General features: G+C 48.1%; 1 protein-coding gene across 1 annotated transcript in view; it reads left to right on the forward strand.

The window, feature by feature from the left end:
* The first annotated feature begins 12186 nt into the window (after positions 1-12186).
* HAAO (3-hydroxyanthranilate 3,4-dioxygenase) overlaps positions 12187-18578 on the forward strand; it is a 24091-nt gene continuing 17699 nt past the window's right edge. The window contains exons 1-2 of the mRNA XM_017544867.2: positions 12187-12527; positions 16635-16713. Coding sequence (XP_017400356.1) covers positions 12448-12527; positions 16635-16713 — 159 coding nt within the window. The 5' untranslated portion in view covers positions 12187-12447. The remainder of the gene's footprint in view (positions 12528-16634; positions 16714-18578) is intronic.

Below are 18578 nucleotides of genomic sequence, written 5' to 3' on the forward strand. Positions count from 1 at the left end.
GTCTGTGTGATGGTGGCCAAAGCGTTCCAACTTGAAATATGGGAAAGACCAGTTAGAACTATAAACCCTAGAGAGGTGAAAACCATGACCCAGGCATGCTGGGTGTCCCCGTGCCTAGATTCCCCACTGCTGAGGAATGGGGAGGGTTCCTCTGTCAATCCTGGCAAGGGATGGACCCAAACCTATTGGACCAGATAAAAGTCTTGGAGGCCACAGCATAGATGATGATGGGAACTTTCCTGTGAGAGGAGGAAAGAGTTTCAGTAACACTCAAGATGTTCCTTAGGTCAAAATTCTGGGGCAAGTAGGAAAGTCCACCTTGTGGGGCTGAAGAAAGACAAGGAACTGGAGTAAAACAACCTACGTTCATGTTTCTGCTCAACGAACTGGTCGAGTGACTTCAATAGCTGTCCATTGATCATGTCTACCACAGTTGGCTGAGCCACCCTCCTACCGATGGACATCCTAGGCTCTTTCCTTGTGGGGCTATTACAAGCTGCTAGGAACATACGTGTGCACGTATTTTTATTTTTATTTCTCTTGGATAAATATAGAAATGGAATTGCTGGGTCATAAGGTATGTTTATGTATAATTTCTTTGTTTTTAACATTTTTATTGTGGTAAATTACACATAAAACTGACTGTTTTTAAATTGTACAATTCGGTGGCATTTAGCACATTCACAATGTTATGCAACCATCACCACTATTCTATTGTTGTTTTTTTCTTTTCTTTTCTTTTCTTTGAGACAGAGTCTCGCTGTGTTGCCCAGGCTGCAGTGCAGTAGCGCAATCTCAGCTCACTGCAACGTCTGCCTCCCAGGTTCAAGTGACTCTCCTGCCTCAGCCTCCCGAGTAGCTGGGATTACAAACACATGCCACCACGCCCAGCTAATTTTTGTGTTGTTTTGTTTTGGTTTGGTTTGGTTGTTTTTTGTTTTTTGTTTTGGTTTTTTTTAAGTAGAGACAGGGTTTCACCATGTTGACCAGACTGGTTTCAAACTCCTGACCTCAAGTGATCCGCTAGGTTCAGCCTCCTAAAGTGCTAGGACTATAGGTATGAGCCACCGAGCCTGGCTATTTTTGTGGTAAAATACACAGAACATAAAATTTACCATTTTAACCCTTTTGAAGTGTGTGATTCAGTAGCATTAAATACATTTTCATTCTTGTACAACCATCTCCACTATTCATCTCTGCAACTTTTTTCTCATCTCAACTGAAACCCCAGACCCATTAAACAACAGTTACCATTCTTCCTCTCCCAAGCCCAACCACCACTACTTTACCTTCTATCTTGACAAATTTGACTATTCTCAGTATTCATAAAAGTGGAATCATGCAATATTTGTTCTTTTGTGTATGGTTTATTTCACTTAACATAATATTTTTAAGGTTTATGTATGTTGTACCATCTATCAAAACTTCATTTCTTCTTAAGGCTGAATACTATTTCATTATATGCTATACTGCATTTTATTTATACATTCATCTGTCAGTGGACGTTGGGTTGTTTCCATCTTTTAGTTATTGTGAATAGTGTTGCTACTAACATTGGTGTACAAATATCTGTTTGAGTCCCTGCTTTCAGTTCTCTTAGGTACATATCTGAAAGTGGAATTGCTGGAAGATACAGTTAATTCTGTGTTCAGTTTTTTGATAAGCCACCCTACTGTTTTCCATTGCAGCTGTACCACTTTTACATTTTCAGTAACAATGCACCAGAGTTCCACATCTTCATCAACACCTGCCATTTCATGTTTTGGTTTGTTGTTGTTGCCGTTTTTTTTATAAAAGCCATCCTAATGAAATGAAGCACTATCTCACTGCAGCTTTGATTTGCGCTTCCCTACTGATTAGTGATGTGAGCATCTTTTTATGGGTTTATCAGCCATTTATATAGCTCCTTTGGAGAAATGTCTATCAAGTCCTTTGCCTATTTTTAAAATTGTGTTGCTTGTTTTTTTGTTGTTGGGTTTGGGGAGTTGTTTTATATTCTAGATATTAACCCTTATCAGATACATCGTTTGCAAATATTTTATCTCATTTTGTAGCTTGCCTTTTCACTCTCTTGATAGCGTCCTTGGATGCACAAAAGTTTTTAATTTTGCTAACGGTCCAATGTTTGGTGGTTTGGTTTTGAGACAGGGTCTATCTCTGTTGCCCAGACTGGAGTGCAATGATGTGATCATAGCTCACGGCAACCTCAAACTCCTGGGCTCATGCAATCCTCCTGCCTCAGCCTCCCCAGTAGATGGGACTACAGGCATACCATAGCCACCACTGTCAGCTAACTTTTTTTTTTTTTTTTTTGAGACAGGGTTTCACCATGTTGACCAGGACGGTCTCAATCTCCTGACCTTGTGATCCACCCACCTCAGCCTTCCAAAGTGCTGGGATTACAGGTGTGAGCCAACGTCCCCAGCCTGATTTTTTTTTTTTAATTAGAGATGAGGTCTTGCTACTTTTCCCAGGCTTGTCATGAACTACTGGCCTCAAGCGATCTTCCCACCTCAGCCTCCCAAAATGCTGGGATTGCAGACATGAGCCACAGAACTCGGCCCCTATGTTTGATTTTATAAGAAACTATGGAACTCTTTTTTTTTTTCCAAATTAGTTGTGCCACTTTATACTCCCACCAGTAATGTTGGGAGTTCTAATTGTTTTACATCCTCACAATGCCCAGTGTTGTCAGTCTTTAATTTTAGCCATTCTACTGGGTGTGTAATAGTATCTCATTGTATATTTAATTTGTATCTCTGAAAACTAATGGTGTTGAGCAATTTTTTGTGTAAGCTTATTGGTCGTCATCTGTATATCTTTATAAAACGGTTTTTCAAACCTTTTGCCTGTTATTTTGTTGATTTTTCTTTGTCTTCCTTTTTGTTTTTAAATGTTGGTCTTTTAAAAATTAAGTTGCAGGAGTAGTTAAATGCCTTTGGGTCAGTCATTGATTTTCTGTTTCCTCATCTGTAGGTAGCAAGTATGAATTCCTCCATGACACCTGGGCAGTAAGAAATGCTAAGCTTGGTCACTGCTCACAGTACCCAGGACTCATAAGAACCCATGCATGCCTACTCCCATCCAAGGCATGCAGGATCCATGCCAGAAAGAATGAAGGAAATGCCAGGGGCTATGGGAGCTGGGAGGAGGACACTAACACAGAGATTTGAAGGAGGTAGCATTTAATGGCCCCTGGCAAAAAGGAGAAAGAGGACGAGGGAGCTGAAAAATGTCTTCATGGGAGACAGAAGGGAGGGAAGACAGGGAAGGAGGGGTGGCCCAACTGGCCCTGGAGCAGGGGACAATGGAAATGTAGCAGATATATAAGCTAAACTGAAATCTCAGCACAGAGCTGGCCTATGAATTTCTCCCAGAGGGACTTTCAGCCTGCAGGGTAAAAGGGAAACAACTTCCAGTTCTGTTTGCAGAGAGCCCTGAGGACCTGACACTGACCACAGCCAGCTGAGGGGCCTCCCCCTCCGCTGCCCTATTCTGCCCTGCCCTGCCCTGCCCTGCCCTGCAGGGTCTTAGCTGTGGTAGCTGGCTCCATCCCAAGGCCAACAGCCAATTTTGATTACATTAAGGAGGCAGCGTATTGGGGGATCAATAGGTTAGGTTCTAAGATCAGGATAAAACTGATCCTGATCCTCCCAGAAGTACAAATCACAACCACAAACGAATGTATTATAATAGAGAATTAAGCTTATAAAGATATATCAGTCAGGGGACAGAAACTATACCGATTATTTAACAGAGAGAATGTAATATGGAGAATTGTTAACTAGGTTTACGGTTATTAACTAGATAACTGCAAAGTCAAAAAAAACAAACCTGCCCTATCACATAAATTAGCAACTGCAAGAAGCAGCTACCCACCCTTGGGCTGAGACAACAGAGGGAGGCGTTTAATCACTAAAGCTTAGAGGTTGGAGGAACGGCCCACTGCATAACTGAAACTCAGACTTCTGAGGAAGGGCTCCAGCATCTGCACTGGCATCTCCGATTCGGTCACTTTAAAGCTAATTCTGCAGGTACTGGGAACACTGCAAGGTAGATGTAGTAACTGCTAAGGGAGGCAGGGCTCAGTGGTTCATACCTGTAATCCAACACTTTGAGAGGCCAATGTGGGAAAATGGCTTGAGCCTAGGACTTTGAGACCAGCTTGGGCAGCATATTGAGGCCCTATCTCTATAAAAAATTTAAAAATGAGTCCAGTGTGGTAGTGTGCACCTGTAGTCCCAGCTGCTTGGGAGGCTGAGGCAGGAGGATCACTTGAGCTCAGGAGTTCAAGGTTGCAGTGAGCTGTCATTGCACCACTGCACTCCAGCCTGGAACAACAGAGTGAGACAGCTCCAGAGTAAGATCCCTATCCCTACTACTACTACTGATAATAGTAATAAGAGTGCCCAGCTTGTGAAACCTGGTCCAAAGGGAAAGTGATGGGTACTCAACTCTTTCCCTCAGTGGGTGTGAATAAGGAAGCTTCCAGCCTCATCCCTTGACCACTCAAGTACCTGAACATGGGAGGGACGGAAAGAACCAGGGTCCATGATGGGGCTGCTGAGTCACAGGCTCACTCTGCTCTGCGTATCCAGTTGTGCGAGCCTTTATAATCTGTTGATTATGTCATTGTTTAACTAAGGTCTCTGTTACTTTGCAGCCGTGAGCATCTTGATAGATTAGAAAAGCAAAAAAGAGAATAAGAAAAGAAACAAGGAAAAGGGATGTGTGGTACATGAAATAATCCTACTGGTTCCTTCCAAAAATTTCCTGTCCTAATCCCCAGAATCTGTGAGTATATCACCTTACAAAACAAAAGGGATGTTGAGATGTGATTAAGTAGGTTGATGAAGAGATTACCCTGGATTATCTGGGTGGGCTCAATGTAATCACAAGGATTCCTATAGGGGAAAGAGGGTGGCTGGAGAGTTACAGAGGAAATGTGACAACAAAAACAGGGGATGAAATGATGTGTTTTAATGGAGAAGGAAGGTACCCTGTGAGCCAAGAAAAGCAGGTGGCTTTTAGAAGGTGGAAAACACAAGAGAACAGATTTTCTTCTAGAGTTCTCAGAAATAATGCAGCTCTGACAATACCTTGATTTAGCTCCTAAGACCCATTCAGACTTCTGACCTTCAGAACTATAAGACAATACATTTGTGTTGTTTTAAGCCACTAAGTTTCTGATTTTTTAAACTTATTTATTTTATTGTAGAGACAGGGTCTGGCTATATTGCCCAGGCTGGTCTCAAACCCCAGGCCTCAAGCCATCCTTCCACTTGGCCTCCCAAAGTGCTGGGATTATAAGTGCGAGCCACTGTGCCGGGCCTGTGGTGATTTATTATAGCAGCTGTAGGAAACTAACACAGCATGGTAATTAGAAAACCCAAAAGCAGATGTCAGGAATAAGTACAAATGAAGCAATAATTAAATGGATCTGAAAGGGTTGAATCCAGTGACTACTAAACACATAATGTAGAGATTGGATTTTTAACACTCCAGCTAGGTTCCCGTCATGAAAGGTGTATCTAAAGCAAAATGACGCAGGAAAAACATATACCTGTTGTCTCAGTTATCTACTGCAGTGTAACAACTCACCCTCAAAACTTAATGATTTAGGGCCAGGTGCAGTGGCTCACGCCTGTAATCCCAGCACTTTGGGAGGCTTGAGGTGGGTGGATCACTTGAGGTCAGGAGTTCGAGGACAGGCTGGCCAACATGGTGAAATCCCATCTCTACTAAAAATACAAAATTAGCCGGGTGTGGTGTCACACGCCTATAATCCCAGTTACTCGGGAGGCTGAAGCAGTAGAATTACTTGAAACTGGGAGACAGAGGTTGCAATGAGCCAAGATCATGCCACTGCACTTCAGCCTGGGTGACAGAGCAAGATTCTGTCTCAAAAAAAAAAGCAAATAAAAAACAAACCTTAATGACTTAGGCAGGTGGCTTTAGTGGCAGCGTGAAGCACACCCCAACTGCCAAGGAGCGAGAGTGCAAAGCTGAGAAACTAAGGCTTTTTGAAGAGTTTAAAGACACCTGGCTTCCTTATCTGACCCACAGAGATAATGAATTATATCAGCAGTGGCAGCTGAAATATCCTAAATTAATTCTCCGAGAAGCCGGCCGTGTTTCCGAGGAGCTCCATAAAGTGGCTTAAGAAGCTTTTCTCACACTGCAGAAGCATGACTGCTTATTTCAGGACCTGGTTAGGATCCAAGGCAAAGGTATGCTCACTCTGGTATCTCCCATCCTCATTGGTAATCCAGGCTGCGCCTGCAAGTACCTGAACACTAGGTTCTTTATGGTACTCTGGCAGTGAAAGGGTCTAATATAAAATACACCCAGGGTCAGGTGCAGTGGCTCACACCTGTAATCCCAGCACTTTGGGAGGCTGAGGTAGGCAAATCACTTGAGGCCAGGAGTTCCAGACCAGCCTGGCCAACAGGGTGAAACCCCGTCTCCACTAAAAAAAAAATACAAAAATTAGCATGGTGGCATGTACCTGCAGTCCCGGCTACTCGGGAGGCTGAGGCAGGAGGATCGCTTGAACCCAGGAGGCAGAGGCTGCAGTGAGCCAAGATAGCACCACTGCACTCCAGCCTGGGTGACAGAGTGAGACTCTGTCTCAAAAAATAAAATAAAATAAAATATAAAGCAAGGCTGAAATAGCTGCTGCTTGTCAGACCTTCCTCAAGCTTAATGACTACCTGCAGATAGAAATAATCCAGGCTTTGGAAGAACTCGCTGCCAAAGAGAAGGCTAATGAGGATGCTGTGCCAGTGTGTTTGGCTGCAGGTTTCCCCGGTGCTGACATAGGGTCATCCTATGATGGACAAGATGAAGTGGACATAGAGAGCAGAGAGGCATACAACGTAACTTCGCTGAATTTCATGGATCCTCCAAAAATGGCACACCTGAAAGAGAAAGCTTATTTTGGCATGGGGAAAATGGCAGTGAGCCAGCATCACGCTGAGAATCTGGTGGACAGGCCCCGAAGAGGCAAGTGAGGACGACTCTCATCTGGAAGGCAGAGATCCTGATATTTGGCATGTTGGTGTTAAGATCTCATGGGCGTAGAGACACCTGGTTTGGCAATACCCCTTCACCAAGGAGGCTGCTATTTCATGCTTGGTAATCTTTGGAGAATCAAAATTATATTGCTACTCTAGCAGCTAAATTTAAATTATTGGGTATATATTTTGAATATGTTTATGAACTAAACTTTTGGAGTATTTTATATTAACAGTGAAACTTCTTTATGAGAACATGTAACTAGGTTTTTCTTTTTTGAGATACTGCTAAATTTTTAAAAGTTGCTTTTCTTTTTATTCTAAGTAGTTGTGGAGTTCCTCAAATCCGCTAACCAATTCTCAGAATTCTTCATGAAAGCTATTAAATCGCTCAAGTCAACTTATTAGTATCACTTCAAAAAATACTTCCCTGTCTATATACGTTTTTAGTAGTGGGACAGTTTTGTCTAGTTTTGAATTTAGTTTCTTAGGAACAGCTGACCTGACTGACAACAGAGACTTTCTCTCAACTTGTCGTTTAGTTTTTTGGGAAGCCATATCTCAGCCGTGGTTAGGCTAACTTAAGCTGTCGAATTTGTGGGGCTTTGTTTATTTCCTCTTTGCTGTTAAGTTTTTATTTTGTTTTTGGGCTTTCTACTTGTTTTCCCATATGCAGTGTGCAAACAGTATCCTTTTTTACTCAAAGCTTCTTGGGGTTTATTCTTTACTTGGCTCTAGTCCCTGATTCTTTGGGGTTTACTTCTCTCCTATCTACCTGGAGAAACCTGCTCATATGTTAGTTTTGGAGCCTGGAAGAACCAGAGCTGACGCCTAGTGTTTATAATGAATGAATTCCCAATTCGGTATTTGTAAAGAGTCCACTGTATCCGGGTCCTGTGTAAGGTTCCAGGGGAGATATTGGAGATGGATAAATCTTGGTCTTTGCCTTTGGGAAGGTCAGAGTACGGAATAGCTCTTTAGGCCATTCTCTCATTCAGCATTTTCTAAATTTTAGCTCACTGCACATCAGCTTCAAGGTTTTAGTCATATCCATGCAATATTCGTATAATTATTTACATACTATTTCTGCCTAAACTAACTTTTTTAATCTTAAAAAAAATTGAATGACTTAAAGTAACAAGACAGCTGGGCAAGTCTCTGCCTGTCTCCCCTGGGGTCACTCGTGCAGCTGTAGTCATCTCAGATGGTCTCACAGCTGGTGCAGGCTGTTGGCCAGCCTCACCCTCTACATGGTCTCTCACTCTCCAGGACACTAACTCAGGCTTCTGTATGTGGTGGCAACAGCATTCCAGGTGATGAGATCAGCAGCTGGCAGACCTGGTGAGGACTACACTCAGATGTCCCATAGCATCAGTTCTGCTGCCTTCTATATTCACAAATCACAGTGCCAACCATAATTTAACCAACGAGGAAATGGACTTCCTTTTTTTTTTTTTTTTTTTTTGAGATGCAGTCTTGCTCTGGCTGAAGTGCAGTGGTGCAATGTCAGCTCAGTGCAGCCTCCACCTTCCAGGTTCAAGTGGTTCTCCTGCCTCAGCCTCCTGAGTAGCTAGGATTACAGGTGCGCACCACCACACCTGGCTAATTTTTGTATTTTTAGTAGAGACGGTTTCACCATGTTGGTTGGGCTGGTCTCAAACTCCCGACCTTGTGATCCGCCCACCTCGGCCTCCCAAAGTGCTGGGATTACAGGCATGAGCCATTGCACCCGGCCAACTTCCCCTTTTAATGGAAAAGTGGCAAAGTCACATGGCAATGGGGTATGGATTCAGGAAATGAAGGGGTTATTGTGTCATCTTTTTTATCAGCTCACCATATCTGGAAAATACTAACACAAAGTGGGTGTAGCAATATTAATATCAAAGTTGAAGTCAAGTTGAAAAGAAACTAAGAGGAAATATTTCTTAGAGATAAAAGAAACATTACAACAAGAAGATAAATTAGTTGTGAGCATGTTTTCATCTAACGACATACATTCAGAATACGTAAAGCAAAAGTTGTCAAACAATAAGGAGAGGCTGGGCACAGTGGCTCACCACTGTAATCCCAGCACTTTATGATTACGGGGAGGCTATTGCTTGAGCCCAGGAGTTCGAGACCAGCCTGGGCAACATGGTGAAACCCCATCTCTACAAAAAAAAATAATAATGATACAAAAAGTAGCCTGGCATGGTGGTGCGAGCCTGTAGTCCCAGCTACAGGGAGGACTGAAGAAGGAGGATCATGTGAGCCCAGAGAGGTTGAGGCTGAGATCGCACCACTGCACTCCAGCCTGGGCACAGAGTGAGACCCAGTCTCAAAAAACAAAAAAAGGAGAAGTTGACCAAAAAAATCAGTGTTAGACTTTAACATATCTCTCTTGGAAAACAAAATATTAAGCACTTTAAAAAACAAGGACCAAGACTATTTGAGTAACACAATAGCTTGACCTAATAGAAAGATGCAGAACTACATTCTTTTTTTTCTTAATTTTCATGAGCTTATCAAAATATTACTTACATTTAAGTGATCAGTTTTCATGAGCTGAAATATGCATTATGTTTTTCTATGTTAAATGCTCTGCATAAGTCATTTAGTTTGATTTTAAGAACTGCATTCTAAGCAGAAAATACATATTCACAAAATTTGACCATAAGCTAAGCTGCAAAGGAAATCGTAACACATCTCCCACCCAAAAGTAATACAACACAGACTGTCTTCTCTCACCACGATGCAATACCATTAGAAGTGGAAAACAAAATGATAGCCAAACAAAAACCAAACTAATGTATGTCTAGAAACCTTTAAACAGACTTGTAAATAACTCAAGTTAAAGAGATAGCAGGACCAGAACCTAGATTTCCAAATAACTAGAGCAGTTCATGATCTAGCCCCTTTGTGCATATAAAGCTATTTGTTTTTCTGTTTTTTGTTTTTTTTAAAGACGGAGTTTCACCGTGTTGGTCAGGCTGGTCTTGAACTCCCGACCTCAGGTGATCCGCCCGCCTTGGCCTCCAAAGTGCTTGGATTACAGGTATGAGCCACCATGCCCGACCAGCTATTTGTTTTAAAATATTTGCTGAATTATATGAGAGAGACAGAGAGGCAGAGACAGACAGGCAGAGACAGAACACGGTGGGCCAGAAAAGTGATTCACTGGAGCAACTAGTTCAATGTATGGAAGAATTGAAGGGTCAGATAGCTATTACCAGCCAGGTTCAGCAAAGCATAGAAGGATCTGCTGGTCTCAGTGACCTGGGCAGGCAAACAGCACCCAGTGGAGGCCAGGGCAAGACACCAGCAAGCAGACAGATCCTCTGAGCGTGGATCCTAGGGTAGATGCTATTTGCTTCTGATTCTTTAATGCAGATGAGCTCCTGTGTGCAGAGGAGAGAGGTGGCTTCTGGGAGCGGGTAAATTGCAGAAACTATAAAGGGCCCAACAATCAATATCCAGAAGGATTCCAGACGGTTTCAACTCAACAGTGCCAGAATACTCACAACATGAGAACTGTCCGTTTTCTGAACATTGGAGTCCAGTGGTGCCTGAGCCAGGAGGCATGCCAATTGAGAAGACCAGACATGGTATTTTCTCTACACAGCACAAACCAGAGCGCATATTTGATGGTGATGACATAACAGTGCTTTAGCTTGTAACAAGGGTTACTCTGGATAATCCAGACCTCCAAAATTCTACTTGTGGCCTTAATAATTCACATTATTTGATTGTATCAGTTAAAATACAGAGTACCTACCATTCTTTCCTTTGCACTATGGTAGCAGAACATCTGTTGGGCTGAAATCCATTTTTTCTCCTTTTTGTGTGAATTCATTGATGCCTACATGCACCCACTCACCCATCCCGCCACTTAACTGGCACTCAAAGCAAACCTAACACATCTCAGATCCTGAGTGTTTCATGTGTCATTGTTTATGTCTCCTCTGATTACTTGTAGATGAGAAAAATAAAGAAGGTGGTGTGAGTTACTTGGGTGCTAAACGATAATCTAGAAAGAAGTGCTCAGCTAAATCTGTGCTAGACAAATAACTACAAAGAAGGAGAGAGAAAAATGAAAACGAAAATAGTGGCAGAGAGGAAATGGAGGGGTCTCAGTGGGGAATCTGGCTTCTTATCTGTCTGGGTTTTGATTTTCAGTTGTACCAGGGGAGTCTTTATGTCTGGGATGCTGAGAAAACCAGCCCACGCCAGGCGGGCTGTGAGGACATGATTTGGAGGCGTTTAGTTTCTTAAACTCTAAAGTCTGGATTCTGGTGTCAGAGGCCTGAGCCATTTTGCTCATCCCCCACCCCCCAGCTCCCACTCTACTTCCTCCAATCTTCCTAAGAATTCTGCGTCCTGCAGAAAGGCAGGTGTCGGATTCCCTTCTCCATCCTCCACACCCGCTCAGGTTTCTCCTTCCTCACACCTGCACGCCCAGGCCCAGCGCCCCAGCCCCTCACACCCAGGATAACTGTTAGAGCCTCTCACACGGGGCTGTCATTAGCACCCCGAGATTCCCGAGGGCTGGGACACTGAGGCCAGGGTCTGCGTCTGCCAAATTTCTCCCATAGCCGCGTACCAGCTGAGTGTGTTCCTAAGATGCCTAAGCAGCTCCGCACGCGGCTCTGGGTCCACTGCGACACTGCGCGGAGGACAGCGGCAGCTCTGCCGGGCCTCGGGTGGAGAGGGCCCACGGTCCTGCCCTGAGCTCCGGCCCCGCAGCTCGGCGCCCGCACCACTCCCCTCGCCAAGCCCGCCGCGGAGTCTGCCGGCCGCACGCTGCAGGTCTGGGGCTCACCCTGAATCCCGACCTGCGGGGACACCCCGCGCACGTTCCCGCTGGGTGCGCACCGCAGCCCTCAGTGGCCGGACAGTCATTTCCATTTTCCAGATGGGAAAGCCAAGCCTTGACCCCAGCTCCAGCACCGTGTTCTCAGGCGCTGGGACTTCCAACCCGCGCTCTCCCCCTGTAGTATTTCTGGGGGCCCTCCCTGGGGTTCCCCCCGGGGCGTAGAGGGAAGGAACGTCTGGGGACGAGCGCCCAGAAGGGTGTGGATTCTGTGTCCTCTGCCGGGAGCAGGCCTCACCGCCCGCGCCAGTGTGCGGGGCGCCCTGGGGCGAGGGCGGAGACCAAGTCCCTGCCCCGCGGAGAACCCGGGGACCCGGGCCGCTGTCCCCACGCGCTGCGGCCGCCGCGCTCTTCAGGGCCTGGGGTGGAGCGAAGGGCGGCGGGCTCAGACCAAAGTCCACTAGGGGCCGATGTCCGCAGGCTCCAAGCACCCACCGCGGGGTCGCGGGGGTGGGGTCGCTGGGGTTTGCCCCGCCTTGTGAGCCTGGGGTTCTGGTTTAAAAGGCTGCGGACAGGAGGCTGGGCGGAGCCGCGGGCCTCCCTCGGCTGAGTACAGCGCTGCGAGGAGGCGCCCCGACAGTCATGGAGCGCCTTGTGAGAGTGAGGGCCTGGGTGGAGGAGAACCGGGCTTCCTTCCAGCCCCCGGTCTGCAACAAGCTCATGTGAGTCCTGCACCGCCATGGCCTCCCCCTGCCCTCGCCTCCTCCCTCTCCTCCATCTGCACCCTCACCTTCCAGCTCCGAGTTCCTGGACCCAAAAGCCTGCAGAAGGGCAGCTTCAATCTCTGGGTTCTTGGGGGAAGATGGAAACAGGCTGTTCCGGTTCCACCACGTCGGCTTGTTCCTCTTTCTGGTGACTGTGGCCTTGACTTCTGAAGAAGGCTGAGGTGGCTCTGAGGCTGTGGGAGATGAGATGGCAGCGTGCACCCCTTCGCCGGGGCTGAGAAAAGATTCTCCAACCCGGAGTGACACTGGGCATTGTGGGAAAACTCAAAAGCGTGGGGAGGGTGGTTTTCAAGGCCCCAGAAGTGCACTGGAATGTAGGCCTGGGGGCAGCCTAATCACACACCCCAACCCTACCCAGAAGCCACAGGCAAGGGGGAAGGCAGAGTCCGCTCCTTTGGGAAGTCCTTGATTTCTTGCACTTTCCAGGGCCCCTCTTTGCAGGCATGCAAGAACACACACACACACACACACACACACACACACACACACACCCCACCAGACCCTACCTAGGCTACCTCTGCCAGCAGCCTTTACCTGCAGCACCCAACAGGGTTGGCTGTCCAGCTGCCGTCTTTCTCGGGCAGACATCTCAGGCCCTGCCCTGTGGCACAGTCACCTCCCTCCTTCCCCCCCCCGTTCCATGGCTGGCCCTCACATGCCAGCTAGATCAAGGTTCACATTCCCCATTTTTGCTGCGTCCACAGGACATGGTCAGTGGGTGGCACCTCAAACCAGCTGCGATCACTAACACTTCGACGGGCCCAGGACTATGCTGAGTGCTTTTACATCATCTCCTCTCATTTTCACAGTAGCGCCGCGAGGTGGGATTTTCATAAGTCACTTTTCCAGTGTCACAGAGTGCCTGTCGGGTAGGCTCTAGACTCAACCCACGGAACAGTTCTACTCCAGAGTCCACGCTCACTCTTGGTCACCATGCAATACCACATGGCCAACTGTCAATCTCTCCCCAAAGACCTCTCCTACCACTGTTGTAGTCCCCCACTCAAATACGCGCTGTCGCCTCCCACCACTTTATCCCTGTATGCAGTCGCTCTCTCTCGGTCCCCCCACAGCTCCCCCTGAGGTCTCACGTCCGTCTGCCCCAGCCTCTCCCTAGCATTCAGTGGTTTGCTGGCATCATTAGTGTTCTTGCTCCTGCCGCACCACGCCCACCTCCACCTTCATCTTCACAAGGCGACCTCTTTGTGTGTGTGTCTGTGTCTGTGTCCAAATTTCCCCCTTTTAAAAGAACACCAGGCATATTGGATCAGGGGCTCACCCTACTCCAGGGTGACCTCATCCTAACTACATCTCAAGGACCCTATTTCCAAATAAGGTCACATTCTGCAGGACTGGGTGTTAGGACTTCAACATATACATTTGGAAGGAGAGGTTGCTATTCAGCCCATGGCACCCCCCAGCAAAGTGAGAAGCTGCTGGAAGGTCCGGCCAGAGGAGGGGCAGGTCTGGTTTCTGCATTCTGATTGCTGGGTTGAAAGAGTTCTTGAGTGGACATATTTAAGAATTGTCTGTATGTATCTAAATTACATCTCAGTGAAGTTGATTTTTAAAAAATAACAACAGCGTTCCAGGTTTCTCAACACCACTTAGGCCAAGACCAGACTCCATGGCTGGTCCACCTCCTGGTCCAGCCTTCTCAACATCTCTCCCTAACATCACCCCCAGTGCTTCTAGTCTCAGAGCCTCTGCACCCAGCTCTCCAGGGCACACCCTTCCCCCGTCAAGTTCCTCACAGCTTCTCTCCCCCTCTTGAAGCTCTGTGTAGCTTTAAGTTCTTTAATCACAGACTGTTCCATGACAGCTTCCTCCTGCCCTGCAACCTCACCCACTTTGCAAACATCAGCGCCACAAATGTGTTTCTGGCTTATTGGGCCCAGCCTACCAAAAGGGAGGGAAAAAGAAAGAGACTGGCTCTTCCGTCTTGTCCCCATGCCTCCCACCAGCGGCTGGAAAACAGCCCACAGGAGAGGACACTCAGAAAGGACCTGCCAGTCTAAGTTTGGGGCTCAGACCTCCTCCATAGGGGGAGGATGGCAGATGGATGATGATGGTGTGGGATAGCCCCTGCATGTATGATGATGGTGTGGGAAAGCCCCTGCATCGATGATGATGGTGTGGGATAGCCCCTGCATGGATGATGATGGTGTGGGATAGCCCCTGCATGGATGATGATGGTGTGGGATAGCCCCTGCATGGATGATGATGGTGTGGGATAGCCCCTGCATGGATGATGATGGTGTGGGATAGCCCCTCCCCTGCCATCCCACACCATCATCATCCATGCAAGCAGCCTCTAGCCTGCTGTGCCCTGTGTGTACAAATGATCCAGACCCAGCACTTCCCTTGCTCTGAGGAAAGCCCTTGCCCTTGCCCTCTGTGGCAGGGCCACCTCAGAAGACCCTGAAGTCCCCCCCAGACACGTTCTGCTGCTTATTCACCCCAGAGTGTGCACCCTGAAAAAGGACCCTCCTGTGGGGGGTGGGGTGGGTTGTTCTCAGGAGGTGCTGAGGTATTTTTCCCATAAAAAGGTAACACCACACCAACAGCAGAAAGGCTGAGGAGGTTAAGCATGCTTTTGTTCCAAACAGCTGACTAGGTGCCCCACAGAGCCAGTGGAGCCTGGCAGTTGGGGAGCCTGGGACTTGGCCCAGGTTCAGTCATTCCCTGGCTAGGTGACCCTCTCTTGTCTGGTTAAACAGACTGTAAAATAAGAGGGTTATATTGAGTTTATTTGTGTATGTTATTTATTTATTTGAGACAGAGTCTCCGTTACCCAGGCTGCACTGCAGTAGCGCAATCTTAGCTCACTGCAACCTCCACTTCTCAGGTTCAAGCGATTCTTGCACCTCAGCCTCCCAAATAGCTGGGATTATAGGTGCCTACCACCAGAGGTGGCTAATATTTGTATTTTTAGTAGAGATAGGGTTTCACCATGTTGGTCAGGCAAGTCGCAAATGCCTGACCTCAAGCAATCCACCCACCTCTGCCACCCAAAGTGCTGGATTAGAGGCATGAGCCACCAAGCCTGGCTAGGTTTATTTATTTTATCAAACACTTAAATAGTGCTTGCCATATGCTAGGCACCATTCCAAGAGCTTCCAAATATCAATTCGTGTATTCTGTTTAAGCTCTGTGAGGTAAGAACTGTTTCTCTATTTTACACATATGGTTATTAACATGCCCCAGGGCCTGTGCTTATAAACACATGCCACACTGATTTGACACTGCCTGAGGCCCCTGCTATATGTCACCTCTCCTGTATCCACTGAGCCATGCCTCCAGCCAAGGGAGAGTGCAGGGTCCCATAGTCACACAGCATGGGTGAGTGGCAGGTCAAGGGTCTTTGGCCCCTGCCCTGCCCCAACCTGGGAAGGGGCCTCCAATTTGCTGCTCCCCTGTAATTTGAGATCTTTTTTTTTTTTTTTGAGATGGAGTTTTGCTCTTGTCACCCAGGCTGGATTGCAATGACGTGATCTTAGCTCACTGCAACCTCCACCTCCCAGGTTCAAGCAATTCTCTGCCTCAGCATCCTAAGTAGCTGGGATTACAGGCACGCGCCACCACGCCCAGCTAATTTTTTGTATTTTTAGTAGAGACGGGGTTTCTCCATGTTGGTCAGACTGGCTTTGAACTCCCAACCTCAGGTGATCTGCCTGCCTCAGCCTCCCAAAATGCTGGAATTACAGGCATGAGCCACCATGCCCGGCTGTAATCTCGATCTCAGCCTGGGATCCTGGTTGATGAAGCCATAGATTCATCACCACATCATTCCCCTTGTTGGGTCAGAGGACGTGAGGGGGGCATGCAAAGAGGGACAGACACAGACACGATCCCAGAGACACAGACACTTAGATGCACAGGAGCACGCACAGATGAGAGTGGAGGGACAGGGACAGTAAAGCCAAAACAGCCCTGCTCCTTCTCCCAGGGGTTCTCAGGCTCCCACCTGGCTCCCACAAGACCCCTGCCCTCTTCACTCCTGGGAGATGGTTTAGAATGTCTCCCCCACTTTGTGCATTGCAGGCACCAGGAGCAGCTCAAAGTCATGTTCATCGGAGGCCCCAACACCAGGAAGGACTATCACATCGAGGAGGGTGAAGAGGTAGGCTTGACTGCGTCTCCCTGGATCTAGGTCTCCAGGCAAGGAGCCTGGCCCTGCAGGGAGCGGACACTTCCCACGACAGGGCCAGAGATGATGGGCTGGATAGGGGTATACACGTGGCTGATGAGTGAAGGGGGCACAACTGCTGCCTCCAAGTTGTGCTTGGGCAGGCAGCGACACCTCAACAGTCAGCACCTCTGCTGGGGGAGCCCCAGGAAACAGCCCACACCCCAAAGGTGAGAGAGGCTCTAGCCGTGAGGATCCTCCCCCTGCATATAGGGGCTGGCCATGCTCAGGGGATACCCTAGTCTCCTCCCCACAAACTTCACAGATTCGACTGGTCTCCAAAATGAGACCAACCCTCGAGGGCACTCCCCTTCTGGTCCCAGGATCCAGGTTCCCCATGAAATTTTCTTTCCTGTGGACAGGGGCAAAGTGCCAGAACACTGTGGGTGAGGGCTGGGCTGTGGGGGTAGCAGAGGGAGCGGGAGGGGCTGAGGGAGGAGGAGCAAGTGGCCGAGGGGTGGGCATGCTAGGGGGGTGCCTGGAGCTGAAGGAGGAGTTGGGGCTGAGTGGCCCTTCCTTAACTAGAGGCTGCAAAACCCATCCGTGGCTGTGTGGCTGGGGCAGGTGGGAGGGGGAATTTGCCTTGAATCAACTTTTGTACCTTGAAGTTTGGACTGTGCTTCTCTACTCCCCTACCCAAGTAAATAAACAAAAGCAAAATTTAGAGAGAAAGGTGAGTCCCCTTAAGGAGAGACACAGAATCTTCTCCATGGAAAAGGACCAGTAGAGGGGCTCCCCATCCTCTCAGGGAGTCTGATTCTGGGGGTGCAAGATCAGAGTCCAGCTTGATCAACAACCTCTGTCCCCATTGAGGGCACTCAGGCCACAGCCAGGGACTGTAGTGAGCATGGGAGAATGACCCATTCAACAAATATTTGCTGAGCACCTCATGTCTGCAATGGCATACCCAAGGCTGTGCAGAGGAACTATTGGGCCTGGGCCAGCAGAACCAGCCACCCCTTACCTCTCACCCTCCAGGGACCCTGCACCACTCCTGGCCACCCCCTTCCTACAAACACACCTCACTGGAGACTGTTTGCTTGGTGGAAAAAGTCAATGGGAAAATCTAAAACTATACAGGGGAGGTACGTGGACCTGGAGTGGCCATGGTAGGGGAGGCACAGCTGGCTGCGGGGTCTTCCAGGGGCTTCGGCCTTCTCTGTCAGCCCTGGTCTCAGCACCCAGCTCTCCTGTCTCCCTTGGTCCTGGCTTCTCTTCTCCCCTGCTGCCTGTGTCCCATGCCCCATCCAGTGGTTTCTCCAAGCTCAGGTGGCTGAGTGTCCCCTGAGGGACAGCTCATGCCCTGACTCATATGACAGCTGAGTGATGAGGAGGGCTGGCCAGCACATGTGTCCTCACTCTGAAGGGACGCCCAGGTGTCTGGGAGGAATCTGGCTGGAGGTGAGCTTGGGACAGAGCTTGGTTCCACCCTGAGGAGGTTTTGGTGGTAGGGTGGTGCAGCACTTGGGCAGCCTCTTCTCTGTCCCTGCCTGTCCTCACCCAGCGGGAGCCTGGGGAGACTCCAGACTGTGCTGTAGAAGCAGTGTCCTCCTGAACAGTGAGAAAAGGGGAGCTGCTCAGACCTGGGTTCAAATCACGCCTCTTACTGAACCACTTTCAGTAACTCCTCCTCACTGAGCTCTGCCTGTGCAATAGCAGTCAGGGTACCTCCAGCTCCCTGGCCCAGCCCCTACTCCCCAGTGCCACCTACCACATAGACTCCACCTCCCTCACCCCTCACACCTACCACATAGACTCCACCTCCCTCACCCCTCACACCTACCACATAGACTCCACCT

The sequence above is a fragment of the Cebus imitator genome, unplaced genomic scaffold (genome assembly GCF_001604975.1).
Source record: "Cebus imitator isolate Cc_AM_T3 unplaced genomic scaffold, Cebus_imitator-1.0 Scaffold172, whole genome shotgun sequence".
Lineage (NCBI taxonomy): Eukaryota > Metazoa > Chordata > Mammalia > Primates > Cebidae > Cebus > Cebus imitator.